General features: G+C 52.0%; 1 protein-coding gene across 4 annotated transcripts in view; it reads left to right on the forward strand.

Moving 5' to 3' along the window:
* The window catches only part of SDK1 (sidekick cell adhesion molecule 1), a 974,158-nt gene that overhangs the window by 797,972 nt on the left and 161,576 nt on the right, over positions 1–14,610 (forward strand). For all 4 annotated transcript variants that reach the window (XM_024241289.3, XM_054545732.2, XM_054545733.2 and 1 more), the window contains exon 23: positions 13,488–13,597. In XM_024241289.3, the coding sequence (XP_024097057.2) occupies positions 13,488–13,597 (110 nt within the window). The remainder of the gene's footprint in view (positions 1–13,487; positions 13,598–14,610) is intronic.

Raw genomic sequence — 14,610 nt, forward strand, 5'->3', positions numbered from 1 at the left:
GGACAGGGCATCGCACACACGCCATCCGGGACAGACATAGCCCAAGACAGACATATTGAGCCGCCCAAGGCCCAATAAAGTTTCCAACCTTGATTGACTTCACTGTCCACCTGGCCACCTGTTACCTCTGCAGGGAGAAATTCTAGTCTGCCCCATCTCCTGCAGGTTCATAAGCCAAATGCTTTTATCTCATCACTTCAAGATCTGGGGCTGGGGGTTTCTCATCACTACTTCTGTCCCCTCCTTCCCTCATTATGGATGGACGTGAGACCCGTCTGTGGCCGTTTGGATAAGTATCCGTCAGCATTTCGGTCGTAATAAACCCTGACTGTAGTTGAATTTGTTTTTCATAATGGGAGGAACAAGAGTGACATTACTTATGAATAGTGAGTCGCACATGCACAGGAGACCTGTCATCGGCCCTAATGACGCCTTCCATAATCCCACGGTCATCTGGGTAAATTTGCAGAGACGAGCCTCATTTTTTGTTCTGGTGTAATGTCTCTGCCTAAGCGTTTAGGTGCTGGGGAGACAGGTGACAATGACATACATACTCAGAAATCTCAGACTGTTTCTTGGTTGCTCAACTGTCCATAATAACACCCTCACAGTGACTTTTCTCTCTTATTTCTCAACCAGCATACAAAATCTGTATGAGATGAATGGTGGAAAAGGGGCCTTTTTGTTCATTCGTCTATCAGATCCGTTGAGGTCCTATTATGGGACCTTTAAAACTACCACAGGAGAGGAAAATACTGCAGCATAAGTGACAGCTCAAGTGGGACCGAAGGAAGTGTTTTACCACAAATGTCATTTTCGAAAAGTAGAGGTCAACGTATATATAAATCACAACCGTCAAACCAAATTAAATTTTATGAGACTCATATTTCCCCGTTCTTTCCGAGGACCATTCCCTGCTCTGATTCCTTCATCCTAATTCTCTTGTTGGATTTTTTTAGATTTGCCTGTGTGTTTCATTTTTCCAGCCATTAGGTTTTATATTTCTTTCCTTCGTTCGTCCGTTCACCCGGCAAACATTTATTAAGCACCTACTGTTTTATAGATTTTATTGTTCCAGGTATCATGCTACATATTAGATTACTAAGGTGAAAACCTTTTAGTTTCTCTCTCCAAGAATTCACAATTTTCAGGAGGAGGGATGTGGGAGGGAGGATGGAAATGTAGTCGGTTTTTTGTTTTTTTTTTGTTTTGAGATAGGGTCTCGCTCTGTCACCCAGGCTGGAGTACAGTGGCACAATCTTGGCTCACTGCAGCCTCAACCTCTTAGGCTCAAACAATTCTCCCACTTCAGCTTCCTGAGTAGCTGGGATTACAGGAGCACACCACCACGCCCTTTTTTTTTTTTTTTTTTTTTTTTTGGTAGAGATGGGGTCTCCCTATGTGGCCCTGGCTGGTCTCAAATTCCTGAGCTCAAGCGATCCTCCTGCCCCAGCCTCCCAAAGTGCTGGGATTACAGGTGTGAGCCGCTGTGCCCGGCCACAATGTAGTCTAAATTTTGGTACACATGAGACTTGTGAGAATTGTTGTAATGATCTATGGCCAGGGGAGTATGTGAAAGCAAGTGAGTGAGCAGGGTCAGCCAGGAAGGCTCTGCAGAGGAGGTGAGACTCACGTTGGACTTTGAAGGGGACGCAGTCTTTCGATGGGAAGGAAGACATTCCAGGCACAGAGAAGAGAGGAATGAAAGGCTCAGAGTTAGAAAGTTGCACAGCACCTGTCGTTTTAAAGTGTAGATCTTACTTTTATTCGGGAACGGTGATGCTAACAGATCGAGAGACAGATGGCGTTGGAAAGACGGCTTGTTGCTGAGAGATCCCAAGGGGAGGGGGCAGGGAACGCCACGCAGGGCCACGTGCGGAAGCACCGGGTGGGTCAGGAGGCAGAGGAGGAGGGGACTGTGGCAGGAGCCTCTGCTGTGGCTTCTGAGGGAAGGGTCTAGCCTGGCAAGGTTAGGACTGGCTGGTGTCACAGTCTCAGCGGGCTCCGGGGTTGGGGGCTGTTCCTGCTATCAGATGCCCAGCCCCAGTGACAGGACAGGGGCATGAAGCCCTGAGTGTGAGCGCTCACAGAGGACGACGTGGGACTGGGCTCTAGGTACAAAAGGTACTACCTCCAGGTGAGCTGCTTGCTGTCTCTGGGAACTGGCTCACCCTGGGAGGGCCATCTCTCCAGGGCCAGCCAGGCCCAGGTGTGCCAGGTCCAGTGGAAGTGGTGGCTAATGCACCGTGGGCAGGGCCAAGCAGGCACAGAGTGGGGCGTGTGTGAGCGGGATGTGATGGGAGATGGCCCAAGGGGAGCCGCAGCTGGTGGGAAAGGCCGTGCTTGGGGGCTGGCTTGTTTTTGTCTAAAAGCACCACTAAGAAACCATGGCTGCTGGTCACCGAGCTCGCTGGCATGTGCCAGAGTGTCCGGGGCTGACCTCGTCCCACTGGGGGCTCTTGACAACCCTTTAGGGTGACCATTGTGGTCCTCGCTATGTGGACAAGAAGTCTGAGGAGCTCAGTGTCTCTCGGACATAGGCCCAGCCAGGCCTCATGCCCCAGAGATTTTGGCCGAGGAGCCGCTGCTGCTCTCCTCACGCCCCTTCCTGGGCAATGGAGCAGAAGTCCTCACCAGCCTTTCAGGAACTTAGAAATATTAGCAGGGAATCACCCAGCGTGTGGCACAGGGAGCATCGACATCCCTGTTTCCCCTTGAGAGGGGTCGGATCTGATGGGAGGGAGGGACAGATGTGAATGAGGAGGTTGCAGGGTTCAGCTCAGACAGGGCCCTGGGCTCCTAGGTCAGGGGCCATGGGGGCAGAGATGGTCTCCAGGAGAAGGGCTTTATGGAGGAGCTGGTTCCTTCAGGACATGGGGTTGGGCGGGAAGGCTGTTTCGGGGGGCACACCTGGGAAATGTGAACAAACTGGCCAGAATGCAGAGGACACAGGGGGAGCTAAGGCAGGCACCAGGCGCTGTGGACCGAGTGTGCCCCCAGTTCCTGTGCTGAAATCCTTACCCCCAAGGTGAGGGTGTCAGCAGGACTTTAGGAGGGGATGGGGTCATGGGGAGGAGCCCTCACCAATGCGATGAGTGCCCCTCTCCTTCCACCACGTCAGGACACAGGGGCATTTGGCCGTCCCCAACCTGGAAGGGCGTCCTCACCGGGACCCACCCAGGCTGACCCCCTGGTCCCTTCAGCCCCAGCGCTGTGAGGAAATGAACTCCCATTGCTTGTAAGCTGCCCAGTGTGTGGCAGGTCATCACACTCCCCTAGTGGGGAAGGGGAGTAGGAGGGCACCAGGCACCCCTGGGCCTGGAGAGGGAGACTGGACTGCTCAGCACAGCAAGAGCCGTGAATTGGAGTTGGGTGAGATGGATGAGCTGGGGGCCTGTGGGTTAACAGGGACCCCAGACTCATCTGCCTCTCCTTCCCTGTGGCTGTGAGCCCCGAGGCCCAGAACACCCTGAGGCCTGCCCCAGGCGTAACACTGCAGGGTGCGTGACAGGGGAAGGGAGGCCTACATGGAGGTGCACATAGGGGTCTCCTTTAGGCCTGTGCTCTCCGCACTGGTTGCCAGAGAAGCCGCCTTGCCTGGGGCCGGAAAACCAACAGCTGGGCAGCCCTGACCCTTTGGTTGGTTTGTTTTAAGGTAGCAAGGACACTGCTTTTTTTTTTTTTTTTTTTTTTGAGACGGAGTCTCACTGTGTCACCCAGACTGGAGTGCAGTGGCGCGATGTCGGATCACTGCAAGCTCCGCCTCCCGGATTCACGCCATTCTCCTGTCTCAGCCTCCTGAGTAGCTGGGACTACAGGCGCCCGCCACCATGCCCGGCTAATTTTTTCTATTTTTAGTAGAGACGGGGTTTCACCATGTTAGCCAGGATGGTCTCGATCTCCTGACCTCATGATCCGCCTGCCTCGGCCTCCTAAAGTTCTGGGATTACAGGCATGAGCCGCCTTGCCCGGCTGACACTTGCATTTTTTTTTTTTTTTTTTTTTTGAGACAGAGTCTTGCTCTGTCACCCAGGCTGGAGTGCAGTGGCGCGATCTCCGCTCACCACAAGCTCTGCCTCCTGGGTTCACGCCGTTCTCCTGCCTCAGCTTCCCCAGTAGCCGGGACTACAGGCGCCTGCCACCACACCCAGCTAATTTTTTGTATTTTTAGTAGAGACGGGGTTTCACCGTGTTAGCCAGGATGGTCTCCATCTCCTGACCTGGTGATCTGCCCACCTCGGCCTCCCAAAAACTTGGGAGGCCAGCCGAAAAACTTGCATTTTTTAAAACTCACTAATCTATCAAAATAGTTCAAGCAAGAGGTTGGGAGCTTCTAAATCAGGGTCCTACCACTGAAATCAAGCAAATGTAAGAGAGGCTGTGGAGGAGACCCCGCCACGCGCAGCAGGGGAGGGGGGCAGAAGGAGCACTGACCCTCAATGACAGAGGACGATGGTGTCATGACCAGGAAGATCGTGGTTCTGGGGTGAGGCTGTCACATGTGAGCTGCTGGAGCTCAGAAGCATCTGCCTGTGGTCGGTAGGAAGCAGGTCCCGCACCCAGGTCTCTGTCTCCTTGTGGAGGGACAGGAAAAGCCCCAGGAAGGAGGCCTTGCAAGAGAGAGGAAAGAGGAGGCAAGGACAGACTCAGGAAGGGCTTCATTTGGGGTTGCTGGGACAGAGAAGGGGCCAGATGAGGAGTGGAGGGAGAGCGAGAGAGCCAGCACCCTGGGAACCCAAGCGTGGAGCTCAGGATCGGGGGACAAAACCCGTCACTCCACAGCCCTTCTGAAGATCCAAAGAATATTAAACAGTAAAGACAAAACAATGACAACCCAGAAAGACAGAGGTCCCAAGGGAAGGGCTGGGAATCTAGAGCTGGGCTGGTTCAAAGCCTGAAGCCTCCTTGGGAGTGAGGATAAATGCAGCACATCGTCGAGTCCCCTGCCGGCTCATCGGGTGTGCAAACGCTGCGATTTGTTTGAGGGAACTGGCCTCTGGGACTTCCTTGGCCTTCCTGGTTTCCTGTGCCTTTGCCAGAAGCATCCATCTGTCCCTCCCTCCACAGGCGCCCTCCAGCCGCCTCCTCTCGGGAGCTTTCATCTGGCTGTGGTGGGCACGGGGAGCAGCCCTCAGAAGCAGGGGTACTCGGTATCTGTGGAAGTTGCTAGACGTGCAAGTTTTCCTGCTGACACCAGAGTTTCAGCCGGGCAGAGTGCGCCTGGCTTGGCAGCTTTCCATGGAAGGGGTTCTGGAGCGTCTTTTTCTCCTCCTCTTAGCTCTGGATGGAGAGGGGCTGCCTTCTCGCGTCCCTCCGCCCCTCCCCACACGCAGCTGCACCTTGTCTGCTTCCTCTCCATGTGCAAAATTACCTTTGGGATGAGGTTAATGACTGTCCTCTGAGCAGCCATTGACCCTGGCCTCTGGAGTGCTGAGCTCATCATGGCCACCAGAGCCTCCCAGCAGGGGTGTTCCTGGTCCTGCCCAGCCCACCACTTTCCACCAGTTTTCCCAGAGGCCAGATCTCATGTGCCCAAACAGACCAAGCTTCTTGGCCCGCTGGCACCAAACCCCAGCCAGACCTGGGAGTGGGCAAGCCGGGGGTGCGTGGCGGGTGGCAGCATCCCCGTGGGTATAACAGACAGACAGCGCCCCTAATGGGCCTGAAGGACCACCCCTACCTGGTGGCATTTGAAATAGATGCCATTTCTGCCTTTGTCCGAAGTATCGTAAAGTACTGTTTATTAGCCTTAAAAAAAGTTAAAAAAAAAAAAAAAAAGCCCTTCAAAATCCCAGCTCCCCCACAGAGTTTTTTTTTTCTTTTTTTTTTTTGAGACAGAGTCTCACTGTGTCACCCAGGCTGGAGTGCAGTGGCGCGATCTCGGCTCACGGCAAGCTCCGCTTCCCAGGCTCACGCCATTCTCCTGCCTCAGCCTCCGGAGTAGCTGAGACTACAGGCGCCCGCCACCACGTCCAGAGAATTTTTTGTATTTTTGGTGGAGACTGGGTTTCACCATGTTAGCCAGGATGGTCTCAATCTCCTGACCTCGTGATCCGCCTGCTTCGGCCTCCCAAAGTGCTGGGATTACAGGCGTGAGCCACCGCGCCCGACCCCCCACAGAGCTTTGATTTGTTTTATCTTTAAAGAATTCTGCCTCCCTCTACATCAGCACATTGTTAGTGAGCACCCAGTTGCTTCTAGAACATTCTGTCTTGGCCTTGAAATCTAACTAGAGAGCCAGAGGAGCCCAGCCAGGGTTAAAGAACTCCTGTCTGTCACGAAAAAGAGTCCTGGTCTTTCCAGACAAAAATGTAAAGCTTTTATTATAGAAATTTCAGTTTCTCCTCTAGAGGTTGCTAAGTAAAGTTACATTTTTGGTGATCATCTATTTTGGAGCTCCGTGTAAAGCAACCCATTTTCAGTACTGATTTTTAAATCAATTTGCATGTTCATTTGTAAATTCATTCATGCGTTAAGCACCAAGTTGAGGCTGGACCCTGCAAGAGATGCTGGAGGTGCAGGGATGGGTGAGACCCTGGCTTTGCCTCAGGGCGGGTCCGCAAGCAGCCAGAAGTGATGACACAGCATGGTGAGAGGACTCAGAAGCTGAGGAGAAGGAGTCAGTGCCGTGCGGGTGGTGCACTCCAGCAGGGCTTGCCAGACTTTTTCTGTAAAGGTCCCAATAGTGAATACTTTAGGCTTTCCAGGTCAGACGCTCTCTGTTACACCTCTGCAGTTCTGCTGCAAAAGCATGAAAGTAGCCAGCAGCCACACAAACCAGTGAGTGTGGCTGTGTTCCAATAAAACTTTATTTACAAAAACAGGAAGTGGGCCAGATTCGACCCCTGGGCCAGAGTTTGCTGACTGCAGTACTAGAGCCCTGCTTGTTTGTTTTTGAGACGGGGTCTCTCTCTGTGGCCCATGCTGGAGTGCAGTTGCATAATCACCACTCACTGCAGCCTAGACCCTCAGAGCTCAAGCGATCCTCCTGCCTCAGCCTCCAGAGTAGCTGGGACTACGGGCATGCACCACCACACCTAGCTAGATTTTGTATTTTTTATAGAGATGGGGTCTCACCATGTTGCCCAGGCTGGTCTCAAAGTCCTGGACTCAAGCAAACCTCCAGCTTTGGCCTCCTACAGTGGTGGGATTATAGGCATGAGCCACTGAACCTGGCCTAGAGCCTGCTTTAATAAACCTGCTAGGGGCCATCACATTAAAGAAGGTAATTGTGTTTGACTTACTGTTTGTTGATTTGGCCCAGACTCTGTGAATTTAGATGCTACCTCGTAGAAGATTATAAGTTGCAAAGCCAGAGGTCGCGGTTATATTGCTCTCATAGCCGGTTTTATTTCTAACTTTTTGATCTTATTGAGCATTCTTTCTTTCATTCGCTCTGCCTACTTTGATATATATTCCCCTCTGAACCAGTTTTACCATCCTACTAGTTCCTCATTAATGAGCGAAATAAATCTTTGACACATACTATGTATTTGTATGAGAATTTGTATGTATGTATGTATGTATGTATGTATGTATTTATTTTTGAGGCAGGGTCTCGCTCTGTCATACAGGCTGGAGTGCAGTGGTGTGATCATAGCTACTGCAGCCTTGACATCCTGGACTCTAATGATCCCCCTGCATCAGCCTCCTGAGTAGCTGGAACTACAGGCTGTGCCACCATGCCTGGCTAATTTTTTTTAAAATTATTTTGTAGAGATGGGGTCTCCCTCTGTTGCCCAGGCCTATTTTGAACTCCTGGGCTCAAGAGATCCTCCTGCCATGTCTCCCAGGAGTTGTGTTTTTATTTATTTATTTATTTATTTATTTATTTATTTATTTATTTATTCTTTTGAGATGAAGTCTGACTCTGTCACCCAGGCTGGAGTGGAGCGGCACAGTCTCAGCTCACAGCAACCTCCACCTCCCAAGTTCAAGCAATTCTCCTGCCTCAGCCTCCCAAGTAGCTGGGATTACAGGCACGTGCCACCATGCCCAGCTAATTTTTGTATTTTTAGCAGAGACGGGGTTTCACCATGTTAGCCAGGCTGGTCTTGAGCTCCTGACCTCCGGTGATCAACTTGCCTCGGTCTCCCAAAGTGCTGGGATTACAGGTGTGAGCCACCATGCCTGGCCGGGAGTTATGTTTTTTGTTTTTTGTTTGTTCATTTGTTTGTTTGTTTTAGATGGACTTTCACTCTATCACCAGGCTGGAGCGCAGTGGCGTGATCTCAGCTCACTGCAACCTCCACCCCCCTGGTTCAAGCAATTCTCCTGCCTCAGCCTCCTGAGTAGCTGGGACTACAGGCACGTGCCACCACACCCAGCCAATTTTTTGTATTTTTAGTAGAGACGGGGTTTCACCATGTTGGCCAGGCTGGTCTTGATCTCTTGACCTCGTGATCCACCCACCTCAGCCTCCCAAAGTGCTGGGATCACAGGCATGAGCCACCACACCCGGCCTGGGAGTTGTGTTTTTAAATGAATGCTTTGATGATGATCTGCACTGTGCTGGGGGTACACTGAAGAGGATATGGGAGCACAGAATTAGGACATAGATTCTGGCAGCCTGGTGGGGGCAGTGAGAGGCTGAGAGGGATGCTGTTCAGAGGCTTCCCAAAGGCCCGGATGCTCTCCAGGTTCCAAAGGAGTCAGCCAGTTGCAGAGAGGAGGGGTGGAAGGAGCAGACACACTCTGAGAGGGGGAAGAGTGGTGCAGGGGGACAGGTGTTGGAGACTGCGTGATGCCTCCAGGTAATGACAAACCGCGGCTGCAGGAGGAAGTGCACGCAGAGCCTAATGGAGCCATGTGGCACCTGCCTGGGTTCACCAATCATTTGGCACCTGTTCCAATCAACATCTTTCAAAAAGGGAGACCAGGCACTGGGCGGGAAGGGCAGGGGAGTTTGACCTTGGCTGCCACCTTCAGTGGTCCGCCCTTGTCCCAGTCCATTAATCCTGGCCCTGAAACTGTTTTATGCTGAGCAAAACGACAGCCCTGTAGATAACCAGACACTCGCTGCTCAGAAGGCAGGTGAGGGGTCATCTCATGGAGAATGGCCACAGGGCCTAGGAATGGCTTCCTCCTCAGGCTCTCCTGGCGGGAAAGGATGAAGTGAAGTGGAGATCGGCTGCCCCACTGGCCCCCGTTTCTTTTTTTTTTTTTTTTTTTTTTCCTTTTTGAGACGGAGTCTCTGTCGCCCAGGCTGGAGTGCAGTGGTGCAATCTGGGCTCACTGCAAGCTCTGCCTCCCAGGTTCACGCCATTCTGCTGCCTCAGCCTCCTGAGTAGCTGGGACTACAGGTTCCCGCCACCACGCCTGGCTAATTTTTTGTATTTTTAGTAGAGACAGGGTTTCATCATGTTGGCCAGGATGGTCTCAATCTCCTGACCTCGTGATCCGCCCACCTCGACCTCCCAAAGTGCTGGGATTACAGGCATGAGCCACGCGCCCGGCCGGCCCCCGTTTCTGACTGTGCAGTGGTTTCCCAGCATCTGTGCAGAGGGAGCAACAGGTCGGTGTCCTCAGAGAAACCCCATGAGCCTGGCTGTCTCTTGCTGCGCTTTCCCCAACTCTCCTGCTCTCTCAACGCCGTGCGTGCCTTTCTCTCCCGGGCAGCCTCCTGGGCCTGGTTCTCTTTCGTTCCTCTTGGTCATGGGGGTGGAACAGCCCTGAATCCCAGAGCCGCTGCCCTGACCACTGCTGACCCCGCAGCAGCCCCTGTGGCCGAGAGCCTGCCCTGAGTGCCCAGTGCCTGAACAGGATGAGGGAGCCCACAGGGTCAGGAAGCCCCCAGGCCTCAGGTGCATGCTTCTGGGGCCAGGAAAGCAGCCAGACAGACTGAATCCATACATGCCGAGCATCCAGGCCAGAGGAGGGCAGGGAGCTCTAGGCAGAGCCCCCACCCAGGACCCCAGTGTTCCTCAGTCTTGTTTATTTCTCCCTCAGGCAACCGAAAACACACATCCAGGGTGGGGAGGGTGGGACTGCAGGGGCCAACCAGAGGAAGGAGACTTGGAGTCGCTTAGCAAAGGTGAGCGAGTGTCTGCAGTGCAGCTTGGGGTCTTGGAAAGTAAGTTGAACCTGCCAGACATCTGTTTCCCCCTCACACATGCACAGACCAGGCAAGGACCCGGAAGGCAGGAGGTTGCTGGGCAAATCACCCACCGGTCACTTGGAACTATGAGCTACGCACGTGAGTCACATATGCCCTGACTGCTGGCTCTTTCTTTAGCGCTTATGTGTGATTGATAAATAAAAGATGCTAAATTGACGACCTGAAATGGAAGTCATCCCTTTTTTTCCCTTTCTTCCCTTTTTTTTTAAAACAAACAAACAAGCAAAACGTATTTTCCATGAAATCGCCCAGTGCTTTGGTTTAACACCCAAAGGATTGGTTTCACTAAAAGGAGCCCACCTAAGTCACCGAGGACTCTGAAACTGCTAAACCATGCCACGGGGCCAGCATTCAACAGGGAGGCACTTTGCACCCAGTAAAATCCAACTGAAAAAATGTGGGGCTTAGTCCTCCCCACCCCCCAGTATCTGGTCCCAGCCCACCCACAACCCCCATCTCCTCCCCTGAGACACCGCCCAGGCAGCTGGGGGCCTCCCACGGAAGCCTGAGCAGCTCATCTTGCTTGTCCTTCCCTCTGTGCTGTGGTGCGTGTTCTCCATGACCTGGAGGCCTGTAAGGTGTCTTGAGCTGTGCTGATGTGTGACAAACATTTGGTGACCTTGAATGAGTCACTCTTTTTCTGGGCCTCAGCTTCTTTCAGCGAACCATGGGCTGGAATAATATCCTCCAGCTTCCTAGCTTATGGGTCGGCCCATTCATGCATCAGTTGCACAGATAAATATTGCACGGCCCCTCTCCACTAGACACTGTGCCGGGGCCAGAGCTTTCAAGCCGACCTGAGTGAGCTCCCCTGAGATCCCCGGATCCTGAAGTTCATTCTCTTTTACCCATTAGGATTGGATGGCTCCAGTCTCAGCATTCTGCTCCTGGGTCCCTTCCCTCTTCACAGGGTCCCTTCCCTGGAGAGGGGTGGCTGCCATGGGCCCTGATGGGGGAGAGGGAGGCCTCAGTCCTGTCTGACTCGAGAGCTAGTCCAACCCCAGGTTCGCCTAGACCGTTCCCTTCTCCAAGATGAGTGTTCTGTGGAACCTTAATCTATCCGCATAACTCTTGTTTTCTGTGTCTCTGATGTGAGGATTTGTGGGTTTCGATGGCTACTCCAGTGCTTAGAACTGGCTCACTTTGGCTGAAGTGAGGATTTGAGGGTTTCGATGGCTACCCCAGTGCTGAGAACTGGCTCACTTTGGTGCCAGGGGACTTGCCCCCTTCGCCTCTGGCTGTGCAAGCTGCACAGTCTTTTCCTAATTACACCACCTTGTGGTTTTGCCGACTTCCGGGCTGTTCATTATCTACGCTGACCTCCAGCTCGTTCTCTACCAAATGTTTTTGGCCAGTCATTCTACATTTCATTTTACTGTTTCTTTTTTTCATTGAGGTGAAATTCACCTCACATAAAATTAACCATTTTAAAGAATACCATTCACAACTTAGTAGATTCCCAGTGCTATGCAACCACCACATCTGTCTAGTTCCAAAACATTTTTATCACTCCACAAAGAGACCTCATACTCAATAGCAGTCACTTCCCATCCCCTCCTCTCCCCATCCCCTGGCAACCACCAACCTGCATTGTGTCTCAATGGATTGAAAGATCCTGGACATTTCATAAACTGGAATCATGCGGTGCATGGACTTTGGGTCAGGCTTCCTTAGCTTTGCATCAATCATGTTTTGAGATTTGTCCATGTGGTAGCAGGTGTGGGTGCTTTGTTCCTTTCTATGGCTGAATCCTGTTCCATGGTGCAGCGAGTCCTTTTGTTTATCCACTCAGTGCTGGGCATTTGCCTTGTTCACGGCTTTGGCTGTCGTGACTAGTGCACTAGGAGCATGCGCCTGCAGGTATTTGTTAAGACACCTGTTGTCTGTTCTCTTGGGTCAATGGCTGGGGGCGGAGTTGCTGGCTCATGCGGTGACTGTGTGTAACTTTTGGAGGAGCCACTGACCACGTGGATGTTTTCAGCTGAGAGCGTTGAGAGTTTTGCGTTTTGCCTTTCGAGTTCTCTAGGAAGCAAGCCACCAGCACGGCTGCTTAGACAGTCCCCTCTGCATCCGTGTCTCCAGTTTACCAAGGTCATTTTGAATTCTCCTGCCACCCTCCCAAGACTTGGCCACCCGCCAACTTGGTTTCCTCTGCACACTTAGTGAGCACGTTTCCTATCCCGCCATTTAAGCCACTTACGAAGTGTTAAATGCACCAGGCCCCAGACCAATCCCACTCCAGCAGCCAGTTTGTCCTGACATGCTCTCCATGCTTGCAGCCGGCCTTCTCTATGTCCCTTGGGTCCCCCAGAGAGCCACACGGCCACACGAGACCAGAGTGTGCTTGTGATGGGGCTGCAGAGATCTCCAAAGATGAGCTCCAGGGCTCTCCTGGTGGGCACGAGGCCGTGGCTCCCTTGCTGGCGCAGCTTGTGTGGCACCGTCAAGGGGGAGAGAGGGACGTGGTCAGCTTGGGGCAGCGGCAGTAGAAGTGGCACTGGCACTCAGGTTTCTTAAAAGCACAAGGATGAGTGAGAGGTGGGGCTTGGGGTCAGATTAGGGGAAATGAAAATGCTACTGAGCAGGGTGATGGTGTGGAGCTCCCAGACAGGGAGTAAAATTAGCACGGGACAGACCATGGGGCAGGAGCAAAGACTCGGGAGAGGCAGAAGCTGGGGAACTTGGAGGGCACCCTGCAGGCATCGCCAGCAGACCCAGAAAAGGCAAGTCTCTGTTGAAGTGAGTGGCTCTTCCCTCATCAACACTGCCAGGAGGTGGTCTCTTTAAATCTTAAGGGGATTGGGCCTGCCCATCTGGCTTCCAGGGCAGAAGCCTCATCCTTCCCTGCCTAAGGACCTTCCTTATGCCATGGGCCAGCAATGGTGTCTGTTTGGTGTGTGTTTGGGGCAGAAAGGGTTGGGGTAGAAGCTGGACCCCCAGCCTGTGCCCACAGCTCTGTCACTGCTCACCATGGTCCTGGCCAAGTCTTCCTCTCCGGGCTCTCTCTGAGCCCTCACTTGTCAAACAGGAGGAAGGATGAGATGGTATGGAAGGTCCCCTCCATCACTGATGGCCTCCAAGCCCTCAGGTTTGTTCCCAGGGGTTTCACCATTTGGGTCCAGTCCTTCTGCGGCCCAGTTCTTGACTGTGAGCTTTTGACTGAAACTCACCCAGACTTGATGGTGGGCATAGCAAGAGCCTGTATCTCCAAGGCACAAGAGGGGGTTGTGCAGGACTCAACTTGTCCGAGGTGTGGAGATGCCTTGCAGCCCTGCCCAGCTCACCAGGTACCAGCAGGTGCACATGGTCTACAGGGCAGCCTCAGTCCCTAAGGCATGTCCAGCCCATCTCAATGTCTCCCTCTGCACAGGTGGGAGCTATTGGCGATGAGGAGGAGTGGGTCACCCTCTATGAAGAGGAGAATGAGCCTGATGCCCAGACGCTGGAGATCCCAAACCTCACACCCTACACTCACTACAGGTGAGAACAGCAGTGATAAGCTGTTACAGGAGGAAACGCTGGCAGCCCAGGCAGGTGCCTTCTGTTGGCAATAGTAAAACCCAGTCGTATGTATGCAAATGAGATGTTTCCTAGTGGCAATAACAGTACATCAAAGCCTTAAGGAGCAGGCGGGATGCATAGCTGGGTGTTATTCCAAGGGAGATGATAGGCAGATGTTAGACTCATGAGGCGCCTTCTATCAGTACCAGCTGGCAAAACACTCCATAGAAATGGCCCACTGTTATATTAGGCTGAATAACCAAGAACCACAGGCAGCAGAGACGTGGCACTTCACCAAACTCCACAACCTCTTGGGGCTATTAACATGCCGTATGCAAACAAAGCAGATGACCTAGAAAGATCCTTCTGCTCCCCTTCCCAAGCAGGGCCCAGGAGCCGCTAGTCTCACTCATCAAGCAATTAACATACCATTTAACCTTTAGCTTCTTGATCCCCGAAACTGATCCAGTCAGTAAATCCTTGGCCTTAACAAAGGGTAGGGTAATCATGAGCTGTTAGTACTGTGATCACTTCCCGTAAGGTCTTTGAAGGAGATGGAATTTCCAGTTATCACCAGATGTTGAGTTTGATAATGTCATTGTTCTGCCAGGATGGATACATTTCATAGGATTGGAGAATGAAAGAATAGGAATTACTATTCAGGGACTAAAAGGTGAAATTACATCGTTGTGAAGAATTTTTCTTTCCAGCACAAAACCAAAGTTAGAGTTTAAAAAAATAAAAACCTAATGAGAGATGCTGTTTAGCTTCTATTCATTTTAACATCCTTCAGAAGCTTAGAACAGACAAATCAGGACACAATACACTGGGTTTTAAAGAAAAACGTTTAGCTTAAAATGAGCTGTTGGGATTCAAGACTTACCATGTGAAATTAACTGAAGCTATATAGTTATTTCAAAGAACAGAAACTGTAAGTAGAGATCAGTGTCCCTGTTTGAAACTCAGGTACATTTGGGGAAACCTCTATAGTA

The sequence above is a fragment of the Pongo abelii genome, chromosome 6 (assembly GCF_028885655.2).
Source record: "Pongo abelii isolate AG06213 chromosome 6, NHGRI_mPonAbe1-v2.0_pri, whole genome shotgun sequence".
Classification (NCBI taxonomy): domain Eukaryota; kingdom Metazoa; phylum Chordata; class Mammalia; order Primates; family Hominidae; genus Pongo; species Pongo abelii.